This window comes from Procambarus clarkii, chromosome 21, assembly GCF_040958095.1.
Source record: "Procambarus clarkii isolate CNS0578487 chromosome 21, FALCON_Pclarkii_2.0, whole genome shotgun sequence".
In the NCBI taxonomy this organism is placed as follows: Eukaryota; Metazoa; Arthropoda; class Malacostraca; order Decapoda; family Cambaridae; genus Procambarus; species Procambarus clarkii.
The window spans coordinates 31,001,115-31,016,405 of NC_091170.1; the positions used below are offsets into that span (position 1 = coordinate 31,001,115).

Consider the following 15,291-nt stretch of genomic DNA (forward strand, 5'->3'; position numbering starts at 1 on the left):
CTTATTTACACTTTTCTCTCCAAAAGAACAGATTTCCTTGAAATGAGAGATGTGGCCAGTCAGATCCAAGAGTATGTCATGCATATTACCATATTTTATAAGTAAAAGAATTATTCATATAAGTATTTTACAAGAACATGTACAAAGATTTTTGACAGGTGGATGTGAATGACTATATATTGTAAGTATTAAATGGAGACAGTAATGTTTACAGCTAAAACTGTGTGTGTGTGTGTGTTTGTGTGCGTGCGTGCGCACATGCACACATGTATGCTCACCCAACCATATGTGATTTTGAGTGTATTCATATGCACATGTGTATATGTGTGCATGAGTATGTGTGCACATGAATTTTGGAGAAAGAGGGCCATATATAACCCGGCTCTCCGTGTTCCATTGAGTCAACCAATCCAACATTATATTGCTAAATGATGCTACAGCAATTTGCCCTGACCCATAAGTTTGTATACAGGAATTTATACAAACAGTTGAGTCATAGCAGTATTTCCAGATTTAATTGTTTATACAGTGCAAATTCAATTTCATAAAAATTACCTTAACATTGACAAACATAAATCGTACATTAACAAAAAGAAAAATCTAACACACTCAAGGTAGGGCTACCTATAATCTTTTGGTGACTACAGTGTTGCTTATTTAAGCCTTTAAGTGTCAGTAATGTTCACAAATATAATAAAGCATTTTTGACATTTATATGGTTGTGCACTTTAATTACTGAATTTACTTCATAGATGGTTCTTATTAAGACTGAGGAGCTATATATGTATATATAGCAATATATATATATATATATACTGTGTATATATATATGTTTTATTTGATTTATCTGAGGGCCACTAACCCTAGTGGTCTCTATGATGAATGACAGGAAGCCGGCGGCTTATCGAAGGTCCCCCCTCATTATATGTACAGTATATATATATATATATGTACTGTATAATATAGGATTAAGACAGGAATTTCCTTAAGTACTTTGTATTTAATAATACATCTTCAGAAGGATGATCTTCTGAAGATGTTTTATTGTTCTGAAGATCTTCTGAAGATGTTGTATTGTTCTGAAGATCTTCTGAAGATGTATTATTGTTCCGAAGATCTTCTGAAGATGTATTATTATTCTGAAGATCTTCTGAAATCTTCAGAATAATATATCTTCATCCTTCTGAAGATGTATTATTAAACACTAGAGTACTTAAGGAAATTCCTGTCTTAATCCTCCCTTTGTGGTCTGACATTTTCACATTGTTCTTTACGTGTTAATTTCTTTGTGATTTACACCAATTATTTATTTATATAATATATATATATAAATATATATATATATATAAATATATATATATATATATATATATATATATATATATATATATATATATATATATATATATATATATATATATATATATATATATATATATATAAATATATATATATATATATATATATATATATATATATATATATATATATATATAAATATATATATATATATATATATATATATATATATATATATATAAATATATATATATATATATATATATATATATATATATATATAAATATATATATATATATATATATATATATATATATATATATATATAAATATATATATATATATATATATATATATATATATATATATATATATATATATATATATATATATATATATATATATATATATATATATAAAATGAAATTTAAAGTTTGCTCACTGCGATCTAAGAAGTCCAGACTATTTTCTCAATACAACTGCCAATAAGTCAATGATATTCAAGTATAATTTTAAGAAGCTTTAAAGATAACACTTGTTTCAGCGTTACTGGCATAAGATATTACATTATGTAAATCGTTCACCAAGAACGTTTTGATTAAGTAGTGTAAATATGAGTAACTCAAAAACATACAATAAACTGTGTCTACTGTGTTGAACTGTGATTTCAATTACATTTTTTTAAATCATATCCTGGTAGTACCTACTGGGTACTACAGGGTCCCGGTAATACAGTGGGGTTCATTCTTGACCTACAATCAAGAATTCTGGGTTCGAATCCCGGGCAGGACTGAAATGGTTGGGAACGTTTCTATTACCTAATGGGTCTGTTCACCTAGCAGGAAATAGGTTCCCAGGAGTAAGTCAGCTTGTTGTGGGGTTGCATCCTGGGAAGGGTCAGTAATTCGGCCCTGGGGACGACCTTGATATAAGTCTAACATGCACTGTATGTTTATTATGGCTGTCCGTTTCCCGACACAATGAATTAAACTAATATTTAAATGGTATTGGAATATGGTTTCTGCTTTAATTTTGTAGCTACTGTGTTACCTTTCTCTAGATACACAAATTATATGTACAATGTCGGAAGCACAGATTAATAATAATGATAAAGATATAAAACCGCAGTGAAGATATCTTTAATCGATGTTCACTGATATATTTCTAGATTAAAAAATTATCTAGAAAAGATAATACATTTACAAATGTCATGATACAATCAATAACTTTTGGCTTGTGTAGTATTAATGACTACTACCTGCACAACAAAATTCATATGAATCAAAGTACTGTAGTAGTTTCACAATTAAGCAGCATGTAAATAAAAATGCTTGCTAAACCAAATGATTCCGTGATTCCAGCTATGGCAATAAATCTTTTGAAACAAAATAGAAGAGCATGGTCCATGCCCTGACAACAGCAGTTTGCTGAACTATGCATAGCTCATGTAAGGATAACATTGAACCAGTGATAATGAAGTTTATACTATGGTGACATATCAACCCCACAGTATATGTAAAAATAGAAAATAGATTTTTCCCTTTTTCATGGTGTTCATCTATGATTAAACTCGACTGATTTTTTTTTAGATAATCTTGCACATCTTATGACTTAATTTGACTTTTAATTCAATGTGGTCAGTAACCTAACCAAATGTTAACTGTGTCAACAAAATTATTCATACACCTTTTGTCACTATGTGATGGAGTGAGAAGAGATACGCGAATTTAGAGAAACTTCTATAACAAATGTTCAAGAGATGTGATAATATTTCATTCAAAATGATCTGCTACCAGAAATCTTAGCCAAATATTCCCAGTTTGCTAACTGTAGGTAATAACTAAGTGATTGTAACCTATCCACCGCTACCCACTGGATGGGAAGGGGGAGGGGGGCATGTGTGCAGGATAAACATATCAATTGTGATACTAGCTCTCCACATATGTCAGTTGCTTAGTTTAGAAACTGTACTTGTGGTCGGTCTCGAACCAATTGTTGATGTGACAATGTTAATTGAAATTTGTACCTAGCTCAAGACTGTAACTTGCTGAGCTAAATGAAATTGTGGGGTTCAGCCCCTGAGCCCATTATGTGTCTCTGTAACCCTTTCCACTACTGCCCACAAGATAGGTATGGGGTGCATAATAAATGAACTAAACTAACTCTTATGACTTCAGGTTCATACCAACTTACACAACATGCAAACCTTCAATCACTTGCCAAAACATTGACTATATTATTTACAATCGGTGGAAGAACTACTGATGTTAAGTAAGATGGAATGTTTTTAAGAGATTAAAAAGAATTAATTATAACTTTAGTCAGTGAGAGTAATGAAGAGAATGTAATAAAGAGAATGTTAGAATATTGTGTAAATTACATAAAGTAATATGTTACATTTCATCGAGTTAATTTTACATGTACTGTATATGTATGTATGTATGTATATATATATATATATATATTTGTTATTAAAATCCATCCAGTATTTAAGGAGGTATGGGTCAATACAGTATTCAGCTGTGACTGAGTGAAACTCTTGACTCTCAGAATGAAACCTAGGCATACACTATTTTTCAAACTAGACCCATCAAAACACTTCCTTCCATCCATGATTTTATACAAAATATCATGGAACCCATTAAAGGAAAAATAATCTCTTAACTATTTTCAGAATAATATTCCTGACACCTTGCCTGACCGCAACTCAAAGATAAAAAAAAAAAAAAACACAAGAATGGCATAAATTGGGAAAAATATGATCTGCTGAAAACTACTTTACTTAATGATCCATATTTCACTGCAGCCCCCCCCCCCCTCAGTTATTTGACAGTTTCACTGTATGAAGTACAGCATCCAAGCCTGTAAACGTTAGCTGACTCAGCTGTAAAGGAAACTGTGCCTTCTTAAATGGATAAGTGTGATTACGGTACTAATGCATTTTTTTTAATTTGCCTATTAAAAAAATTTACTTCTATAATATGAAATATTTCATGCCAGGTGCTTCAGAAATTAGTACAGTACATCAATAGTATATGGGATGGCTTTATTTTTTGATACCGGATTTCTTATATCTTTGTGATATTATGCATAAGGCTATAAACAAAACTTACACCATGGAAAAATTAAAGAAAGAAAATTAGAGAGATATAGGAAGATGTTAAATGTGTAAAATAACAATTAACTTATAGATTCTTTTGCATGGGACGCCCTGCTTTAAGTAAAAGAAGACAGCATTTGATGAGCGAAATAAATAGAGAATGAAATTACAGTGTACAATAATCTCATGTTCAGATTTAAGTAGTAATACATTCTACTCAAATGCAAATGGAAACCTTGAATACAAGTAATATCTGCCTAAAGCTTCTGACAAAAAGAAAAATACCATATGGTAATTTATAATGCCAATTCATACTCATTTGTTCAAGTTACTCTCACTCCATGAGAGCCAACCTGACATAAATTAGTCACAACAATATAAACCAATAAAAATGGCAAGCAAATTAAAAAGCTAAAATATTTATACTAAAAATGTACATGAAAAATGCAATATTTTCTACTTGATTAAAAATAATGCATTCCTCTATGGTCATGTATTCATCCATGAAGTGGAAATTTGATCTAGAAAATCAATTTGATAAATAATTTTGATTACAGATTGAATCATAATTTTCCTTTTAAAATCAGCAACTGAAACACATTAATAATGTTTTTTTGCATACTGCCCTGCAAACAAGATAGTCAGTTCTTTGTAAATAATGTACAAATGCTACATTTTTATCATGTAATTAGGTTGCATATAAAGAACTCATTCCAAATCACATTATAATAATGTTTGAAAGATTTTGTTTAATTCTGACACAGTAGCAACACTGACCCAAAAGATCTGAATCTAAAGACTTGGACCAAAAAGTAGTCTGGAAAGTTACTATAGTCGAGTGATATGATTTTTAGCTTTAAAACCCAGTTTCCTAGTACACCCCAGACAAAGTAATTTGTTACAACATTCGTTCAAAGTGGCATCCATTAAACAAATTTTCGTTCCTAACTATATCAAAGTATTTAGCTGTATGTACAACTGCAGGGATAAAAATAAATTGTGCTGGGTACATGCATATTAACTAGGATGAATTTATGAAAGTTGTGAGGCTGAGGAAATTTTCAATCTTGTACAATATTCGAATTCATAAGGCAGTTAATCAAAACTCAGCCTAGGAATACAAATGTTGCATTCTTGATCCAGGGGTGTTGTGGTGTGGACTCAGGTATTTGTGAACACATTCCAGCATTGTTGGAGCATCAGTGGTGTCTTCTTGAAACATCTGAGGTATTCTTGGAGCAAATTACGTGGCAAATATTAGCCATTGAAAGCATATAGTGCAGTTGCCAAGGTAAACAGCAACACCAGCACACTACTTCCAAGTTGGGCAGATGATGCAGTTACTGAAGATGTTTTATTTGCTGTAAAATAGAATAAGATTACCTTAATAAAGCAATGAATTAAGAAATGACTATAAACAAAATTTACAAAATAAACATGACATATTTTATCCAAACTCATTTGGTATTAAAATGGTTTAACACTTAAGCTTAGTATTTTTTGCTACAAACTTAGCCTCGCATTACATATTCTCTCCTGATTTCATGTATGACCCTCCTGTGCGATGAGGATATTAGATGAACTTGTAGCTACAGTAGTTTTTTATTTACACTTTGTAATTCTTCATACAGAATAGGGTAGCAGCACATTGCTGTGTATACCTAAGCTTGATAATAAAAAAAAGTACTTTTAGAACATTTACTGTAGTGGAAGATCAATCCCTGAAAGTTGTACTGTATTAAATACCACCTCTTGACAGAACAACTTATTATTCTAAGTGAACATTTTGTGAAAACTCTGAAAGACCCATAGTAGGGATAACGAAGTTTGGGCAATTTTAATGCACTGCAATCTAAATGTTTCAAATTCCTGCTAAACCAACAATGACTTCTCCTTGGTGCCATTCAAGCTTCACCCAATTCAATCTATGCCAGACCCTTGTGAGTCATTTATACCTACTGGCTTCCTCTAAAGAGGTGCAAGTAGCAGGGAATCCTAGATCACCCAAAACAATTAAAGGCCGCAAGAAAGGTGGGCAAATGAAAACAGACACACCATGGTAAACAATGTGTATAAAATACGACAGCGAAGCTCCAAGATTCACAAATCACTTGGTGGTGAAGCAATTCTCCTGTTTGTTCCACCTGCACACCATAAGGAGACTGTTAGGTTTGTTCTCAGACTCACAGTTGGGAATTCTGGGCAGACAGAAATGATTGGGTACATTTCCTATCACATACTGCCTCTGTTCATCTAGCAGTAAATAAGTACCCAGAAGTTAGGCAATTGTTGCGAGGATGCATCCTGGGGAAGGTCAGTAGTTCGACCTAGTTGGACCGCGACATAAGCCTAATGAATATATGTACACAGGCTGTCTGTCCTTGATGAAATTAATTATTACCCTGCATTAATGAATTATTCACCAACCTTGAAGCCTCAATTATATAGCCAGAAGATGGAAAACCAAAGCTCCTTAATGGAAAAGGGAGGGTCCTAAGGAGCCACAAATGCCCATCAGAGAGATGCATTTCATTACCATTTCATACAATATTGGTTTTGAGGGAGGTTCCTATTGGTGGGTTCTTGGTGCTGTCACCATGGAGAAAACTCAAATAGGGTACTAGCCAGGGGCAGGGGAAGAGCTACAGAAAGTAATCCCCAAGAAATGGGGAGTTAGCAAAGAGTTAACTGCTCCAAAGTTGCACAAGCCTGGTGTGAACCAAGAATGTTCACCAGGTAATGAGTTACTAGCCTCATGTTGGATTGCCAAAATCCCCCAAACCCAAATACCTAATTTAGAGAAAGTACACCACCCGGTGACAAAAATCATTCCAGGACTAAGTCGACTCTCATACCAGGAATGACTGAGAGCCACAGTGCTAAGAACACTGCAAACTAGAAATGAGAGGGCGGATCTCGTCGAAACTTTTAAAATACTAAACATTTTGGAGGATGTTGATCCAAACAACTTCTTCAAAAGGTCAGATGTAGCAAAAACAAGGAGTAATGCATATTATTATTATTATGCATACCTCATTGATAGGTACCAATAAGCCACAATGAAGGACAGAAAACAAGAGATACTTTTTCACCCACAAGGCTATAAGCTCTTGGAACCGCCTACCTGCCGAAGTCGTAAATGCTAAAACAATGCTGAATTTTAAAATCAAGCTTGGAAAAATCTTCAGGACAAATAGGGAGGGCATTTGACCAGCTGCCTGCTTCCCACTTTTGTCAATTATGTAACTACAGTAGCTCATCATCAATGGTGTAACTTGACTAGCTACATGAATTTTGAGGTTCAGTTTCTGAATCCATTATATGTGCCTCTAATCTTTTCCACTACCGTTCACAGGATGGGTATGGGGGTTCACTACCATTCACAAGATGGGTATGGGGTTCACTACCATTCACAGGATGGGTATGGGGGTTCACTACCATTCACAGGATGGGTATGGGGTTCACTACCATTCACAGGATGGATATGGGGTTCACTACCATTCACAGGATGGGTATGGGGGTTCATTACCATTCACAGGATGGGTATGGGGTTCACTACCATTCACAAGATGGGTATGGGGTTCACTACCATTCACAGGATGGGTATGGGGTTCACTACCATTCACAGGATGGGTATGGGGGTTCACTACCATTCACAGGATGGGTATGGGGTTCACTACCATTCACAGGATGGGTATGGGGTTCACTACCATTCACAGGATGGATATGCAGCCCACTACCGTTCACAGGATGGGTATGGAGCCCACTACCGTTCACAGGATGGGTTTGGGGGCCCACTACCGTTCACAGGATAGGTATAGGGTCCACCACCGTTCGCAGGATGGGCATGGGGTGCATAAAAAACTAGGTGGTGGTGGTGGTAACAATAACGGCTGACAATAGTGGTGTGTACCGGGTCTGTGCTTGTATCACTTCACACTTATTTGTTTATTCCTTGTTACCAGCATTGCCCCCACATTCTCCTCGTTTGTATGGAGGTACAGTCTATTCTGCTTACCCTCCGCCTCACACCAGTTGATTGACAGTTAAGAGGCGCGACCAAAGAGCAAAACCTTAACCTCCCCCCCCCCGCAAGCACAACTAGGTGAGTACACCTGGGTTGAAGTTTAGTGAATAAACAACAAATAAGTTAACAATTTAGAGCTAAGCACAATTGCCTTCGAAAGAAGATTAGTGTTAATGGAGATATTCGAGCAGGCTTAACCTGCCTCATGGGACTGGTATACCTGCCTCATGGGGACTGGTATACCTGCCTCATGGGGACTGGTATACCTGCCTCATGGGGACTGGTATACCTGCCTCAGGGGGACTGGTATACCTGCCTCATGGGGACTGGTATACCTGCCTCATGGGGACTGGTATACCTGCCTCATGGGGACTGGTATACCTGCCTCATGGGGACTGGTATACCTGCCTCATGGGGACTGGTATACCTGCCTCAGGGGGACTGGTATACCTGCCTCATGGGGACTGGTATACCTGCCTCATGGGGACTGGTATACCTGCCTCATGGGGACTGGTATACCCGCCACATGGGGACTGGTATACCTGCCTCATGGGGACTGGTATACCTGCCTCATGGGGACTGGTATACCTGCCTCATGGGGACTGGTATACCCGCCACATGGGGACTGGTATACCTGCCTCATGGGGACTGGTATACCTGCCTCATGGGGACTGGTATACCTGCCTCATGGGGACTGGTATACCCGCCACATGGGGACTGGTATACCAGCCTCATGGGGACTGGTATACCAGCCTCATGGGGACTGGTATACCAGCCTCATGGGGACTGCCATTTGTTGCCGTGTTATTTTAGTAAAAAATCAGCATATAGGATGGCCTTACTTTCTTCTGCAATTATATTAGGTTCGGAGCCGCCTTCGCCAGAGCCGGAGCCGGCATCGTTATTGTAATAATCGTCGTAGTAGGTATTGTAGTTCTCATCGTCGTCATCGCTGGGGCTGCTGCTACTGCTACTGCGGCTGCGGGGCTCCATCCGGCCCTCCACCCCCGAGCCCGACCCATCGGCCTGACCTTCGTTGTGACGGCGGCGCGCGTCGGACCTCGGCAGCCACGTCAGCTGGGTCAACACCAGCTGAAAATACAGACAAGTTATTTGTATGGGAAAGATACTCTTCTGGAAACAAACCCTTGTGTATAATATGATCAACTATGTATCTAGTGAACTCAGATGTTTTTGTTTAATCTTAATTTTAAAACTCATTCTGGTACAGCTTGCTCTCAAAGTGAGAGCATTCTTGTAGAAAGTGGTTGAGATTAAGAAAAGAGTATGGTGAACCCAATGGCAGTATGGCGACACAGCGCAGAAAAGCGATCGTAAGAGCAATTAACGAGTGACTTGAACCTTAAATAACTAATGACAGTTAACAGAGGTGATCGGTTATCATTCAAAACCAATTACTGTAGTTAGCGTGAGAAAGAAAATTGAGCTGAGAATGGGTTATAAGAGTAGGGGTTAACTTCGCTTGTGTTCAACAATAAATAAGGTTAAGAAGTATCAAACTGCCAATTTGAGGTCAGCCGTTACGTATTCCACGGACCAAACAAACGAGGAGGACAATCAGATTGACTGATTGGTCAGGCCAGTGTGTTTTGATTGGTCATCAGTATTGACTGCCATGTGTGTGTGTTAGGCGGAAAACTGAATTAAACGTTTATGTCTGCATCTGATGTGGGAGATTCAGGGGGGAGGCAGGGGAGGTGTGGGGGGGGGGGATTGAGTGTTTGTTCTGCTGCGTCTGATAATCAGTGTACCCTAAGACAAGGATTCCACTATAAGCAAGAGAACCGTAGCCACCGGAGTGAGCCGAGGTCACCGGAGTGAGCCGAGGTCACCAGAGTGAGCCGAGGTCACCGTGCAGGAGGCAACTGACCCTGCGGACGCCTCTGAGCTTGTCGGCGAGGGTGTAGACAGAGGTGTCGGGGTGGTCAATGCGAACTTCTGGGTTGTACTTCTGGGCGCTCACGCCTACCCCCGCCGTCGTCTTGGTGTACCTGCAACACAGCCCACCATTACTACACACACACACACCTGCACAACACATCGCATAATATCAACACACATGATAAAAGATTCTTCAGTCATACTGTATCAAAGTCTTAAGTTTTTTCAGATCCCAAGACGGTTGTACCACTTATATAACTGTTGGGAGCACCCAGAATGCAAATCTGAATTCATAGAATTCATATAATTTATTATTTGTTCCTAATATTAGTTTAGGAACAAAACGATAAAACTCTATGGATTCCGCACTGAAAAGTTGATATCCATAGACTTCATGAAGCGTGGCATGGGGGGGCCCAAAGACCTTAAAGGGAGGGAAGGGAAAAGGGGGGGGGGGGGGTCAAGTCCCTAAAATGAAGGCCTTCCGCTTAAATGAAGACAGCCGACCTTCTTCAAGGAGGAGGGTCTGACCCCCGTTAAATGGAAGTGGGGAATTGGTGACCTATCCGGACTATCATATGACAGTCCGCTGAGTTCCACTCGTCACCCTGCAAAGTTTAATGTTGGTAGCCACTAGCGCCTGGCCGCCATAAAATAATATATTGAATTACCAGAAATGCTACCATTTTAACCCATTATTCTTAATCAGCATATACAAGAGTATCTCTGGGGAAATTTTGAAAGGAATTAATATGTTGATAAAAATCAGAAAAACTTAAATTCATCAGTTTTTTTAAGGTAAAAATATTTGTTTCCTAATATTTCATATAAAATCTCACCAGATTGGCTGATCTATGTGCCGATTATGAATAATGGATAATAACCTGAAAATCAAGTAATACCACATGTAACCTCATTACTGTAATACGTCTGGAGTTTGTCAGAAAAGCAGAGTGGAGGGTGGAGGTTAGACAAGCAGGGTGGTGGAGAGAGAAGCAGGGTGGTGGAGAGAGAAGCAGGGTGGTGGAGAGAGAAGCAGGGTGGTGGAGAGAGAAGCAGGGTGGTGGAGAGAGAAGCAGGGTGGTGGAGAGAGAAGCAGGGTGGTGGAGAGAGAAGCAGGGTGGTGGAGAGAGAAGCAGGGTGGTGGAGAGAGAAGCAGGGTGGAGGAGAGAGAAGAAGGGTGGAGGAGAGAGAAGCAGGGTGGAGGAGAGAGAAGCAGGGTGGAGGGAGGAGTATGGCCACTAGGCAAGACTTACTTGAGCCAAACAATGCACTTGAGCGCTCCACAAGTGTCCGGTGTTGCACACAGCTGTTCTCAACAGCATACAATCCACAACTCAAACACTTAACCTGCAATTACTCTAAACCTCCTGCCTTCACTGCCATGTTACACGAGAACATGAGAACAGACACATTTGCAGAAGGCTTACTGGCCCATGTTAGGAAGCCCCTATTGATACCTTACGAGACTCTTTCCCATGTAACCTAGTTAATTAAAATTAATTTATTTTAAAAAGGTCTTTACAATGGGCAAGCATCCGGTCTCTGTCTACCTGGCCTTGACACACTCTTAAGCTATGCACAATACACTAATCACTTAATATACCAACGCGTATGACAAATCAGTAAACATAAAATTCCACAGGTACAATGGAGGGGGGGGGGCCGTTGTCAAGCCGCCAGGTTCCTGTCCCCGTCGAGGTCACTAAAGTTAGTGGCCCTCGGGTAAATTCAGGCAAATAATTTCACGCAGCCCTCTCCACTTGCTCACTGAGTCTAGCGGAGACCAAAGAACAAACACTGTTTTAGCCACACTGTCGGTAATCAATGGGCAGTTGGAAAACAAATTCTGAGTGAGGTGGGCCGGGAGCTGGAGTCTCCGGCCATCGCCACACCTTCAATTTCCAGTCTAAGGACTACAATAAAAAAAGAGAGAAAGAAAATCCCACAGGAAATTGATCATGACTTTGGGTGAAAAATCAGTTTTCTAAATGTGAGTCATTTAGCGAGGAAGATGCGAGTGATTTACATTTACTGATAAGTTGCATTAAATAGAGGAAGGGTGTGTGTGTGGGGGGGGGGGCATAGTGCCAAGTTAGGGGGGGGTGGTGGGGGGTGAGGGACGGTGGAAGGAGCCCCCCACAGCCAGGAGGAGGTTGGGGGGCGTAGTGTGGGTTTGGTCACACGGAAAGGAGGGGGAGGGGGAAGCGAAGGGGAGGGGGAAGGGGATGTGGGTGTTGCTGGAGGGGGCAATAGAGCCAGGAGGGGGCCAACTATCAGCAGTGAATCTCTGGCGGCTCGCGAGGCTCCACTTCTTTCCAGATTACCCCTGGAAAGCGACAATGAGTTTCCCTGGAATCCGATTGGTTTTCCAGGGTTTTCTCGATCCAGGAGAGTCTTTTGGGAGCGCCATGGAGATCTTTAAGGGAAGTGACGTTATTGCGAAGTGGCACCGTGAGCAGCAGTAGTTAGAAAGGTAGAAACGTCGCGAGCAGGAACAGTAGCAGCGCCGCGAGCAGGAGCAGTAGCAACGTCTCAAACAAAAACAGTAGCGACGCCGCAAGCAGGAATGACACCAACGCCGCGAGCGGGAATGACACCAACGCCGCAAGCAGGAATGACACCAACGCCGCGAGCGGGAATGACACCAACGCCGCGAGCGGGAATGACACCAACGCCGCGAGCGGGAAGCAACATAAGCGGTAGATTACAATCTTATTTTTGCCGAGCTCTGAACACGAGCACCCGCCCCAGAGTACGGTGGTCAATACTGAGGGTGGCAGATGGTGACCTGCCTATATGGTGTTGTGACCTTGCTGACCTAGAGTGCCGTCACCTCCACCTCCTCATCCAAATACAACAAAGATACCTTTCATGCATGATGATGCATGATGTATGATGATCACAGTAACCTGCTCATCATCTTACACCACATCACCAACGCGGCGTCTCATCACTACAACATTAACGCATAACTCACATCAATAAGGCGCCCCGGGGCCGTTTTTCTCTCCACTAACTGCACACATAAAAACTTAAATTAAGTTTTCCTTCATTAAGTTCATTACCATAATCCACCGGGCTCTAACTTGATGAAGTTAACGCAAGCAATATTCTTCATCTCAACCAAAATTGCACTTCTGAATTTAGCTCATTTCCATACAGAAACGTACACGGGGTTTCCTGACTGCATAATTTGCACATCGTTATACCATTTTGCAAATTAAGAGAAAAGTGTGAGACATGGGTGGGCGCTGTACATAACAGGCGGTGCTACAGGGGAGTGGTTTATGCTGGGAGGTCACCCACGTATGTTAGGTAACCTCTGATATTACACCCATGGTGGCCCCTTCGTCACACACATGGTAGATAACTCCTTGTACTACACCCACGGTGGCACCTGGTGAGAGTCGAGTCCTTGTACTACACCCATGGTGGCACCTGGTGAGAGTCGAGTCCTTGTACTACACCCATGGTGGATAACTAGTCACAATAACTACAGTCTTGTGTCAACAACTACAGGTCATTAGGTGTGGGTGTTATCACCTCGCCCTACACGCGCCCGCCAATGTTGTAAGCCGCTCCTCAGACACACTAACCATTTTACTCTGGTAGGGAACTCAGCTCTAGACGTGATTAGCGACAATGTATGTGAAACGTGAAGATATGAAAACGTAGACTTTTACACAACAAAAATCGGTCAAAATTTGCCAGTGCAGGCTATTAAACACATGGCCCTGTATGACTAACCATCCTGCGAGATGTGGACTTGTATTACCACTGCTACCTTATTCAATCTTGTGTTGTTGATATCCTCAAAATGCATCCGGAGTCTGCCAGTGCAGACCGCTTATCACATGCCTCTGTATGACTAACCATCCTGTGTGATGGGGATTTTTTAGCATCACCTAGTTAGCTCTTTTGACACACTGTACTCCACTTCATATAGTCTAGGGTAGCTGCACTAATGCAGATGTACCTCATATCTTAATAAAAAAAAAAAAAAAAAAAAAAAAAAAATGTCAGTGCAGGCTACTGATCACATGCCTCTGTATGACTAACCATCTTGTGTGATGGGGGGGATTTTTAGTATCACTTAGCTAGTTCTTGACACACTCTGTACCCTCCCTTCATATAGTCTAGGGTAGCTAGTTCTTGACACACACACTGTACTCCCCTTCATATAGTCTAGGGTAGCTAGTTCTTGACACACACACTGTACTCCCCTTTATATAGTCTAGGGTAGCTAGTTCTTGACACACACACTGTACTCCCCTTTATATAGTCTAGGGTAGCTAGTTCTTGACACACACACACTGTACTCCCCTTTATATAGTCTAGGGCAGCTAGTTCTTGACACACTCTGTACCCTCCCTTCATATAGTCTAGGGTAGCTAGTTCTTGACACACACACTGTACTCCCCTTCATATAGTCTAGGGTAGCTAGTTCTTGACACACACACACTGTACTCCCCTTTATATAGTCTAGGGCAGCTAGTTCTTGACACACACACACTGTACTCCCCTTCATATAGTCTAGGGCAGCTAGTTCTTGACACACACACACTGTACTCCCCTTCATATAGTCTAGGGCAGCTAGTTCTTGACACACACACACTGTACTCCCCTTCATATAGTCTAGGGCAGCTAGTTCTTGACACACACACACTGTACTCCCCTTCATATAGTCTAGGGCAGCTAGTTCTTGACACACACACACTGTACTCCCCTTCATATAGTCTAGGGCCGCTGCACAAATGCACATGTACCTATATGTATTAATACAAAACAAAATTGGGCAGGGATGACGAATTTTTTTAAGAGCGCGTGCCCAAACTTTCCCTCATCCCCTAAACCAGCACCTGGCGTGGCCACGGGAGGTGTGTGTGTCGCAGATTATATAATATTATATTTGTATTTTACCATTTTATGGATAAAGAGGATAAAATGCTTGAAAATATT

The 15,291-nt window shown here is 40.2% G+C and overlaps 1 protein-coding gene across 2 annotated transcripts in view; it reads right to left on the reverse strand.

The window, feature by feature from the left end:
• Positions 1-1,688: 1,688 nt before the first annotated feature.
• dally (division abnormally delayed protein) overlaps positions 1,689-15,291 on the reverse strand; it is a 385,376-nt gene continuing 371,773 nt past the window's right edge. For both annotated transcript variants that reach the window (XM_045746425.2, XM_045746424.2), the window contains 3 exons: positions 10,319-10,439; positions 9,270-9,519; positions 1,689-5,761 (listed from right to left, as the gene is read on the reverse strand). In XM_045746425.2, the coding sequence (XP_045602381.1) occupies positions 5,658-5,761; positions 9,270-9,519; positions 10,319-10,439 (475 nt within the window). In that variant the 3' untranslated portion in view covers positions 1,689-5,657. The remainder of the gene's footprint in view (positions 5,762-9,269; positions 9,520-10,318; positions 10,440-15,291) is intronic.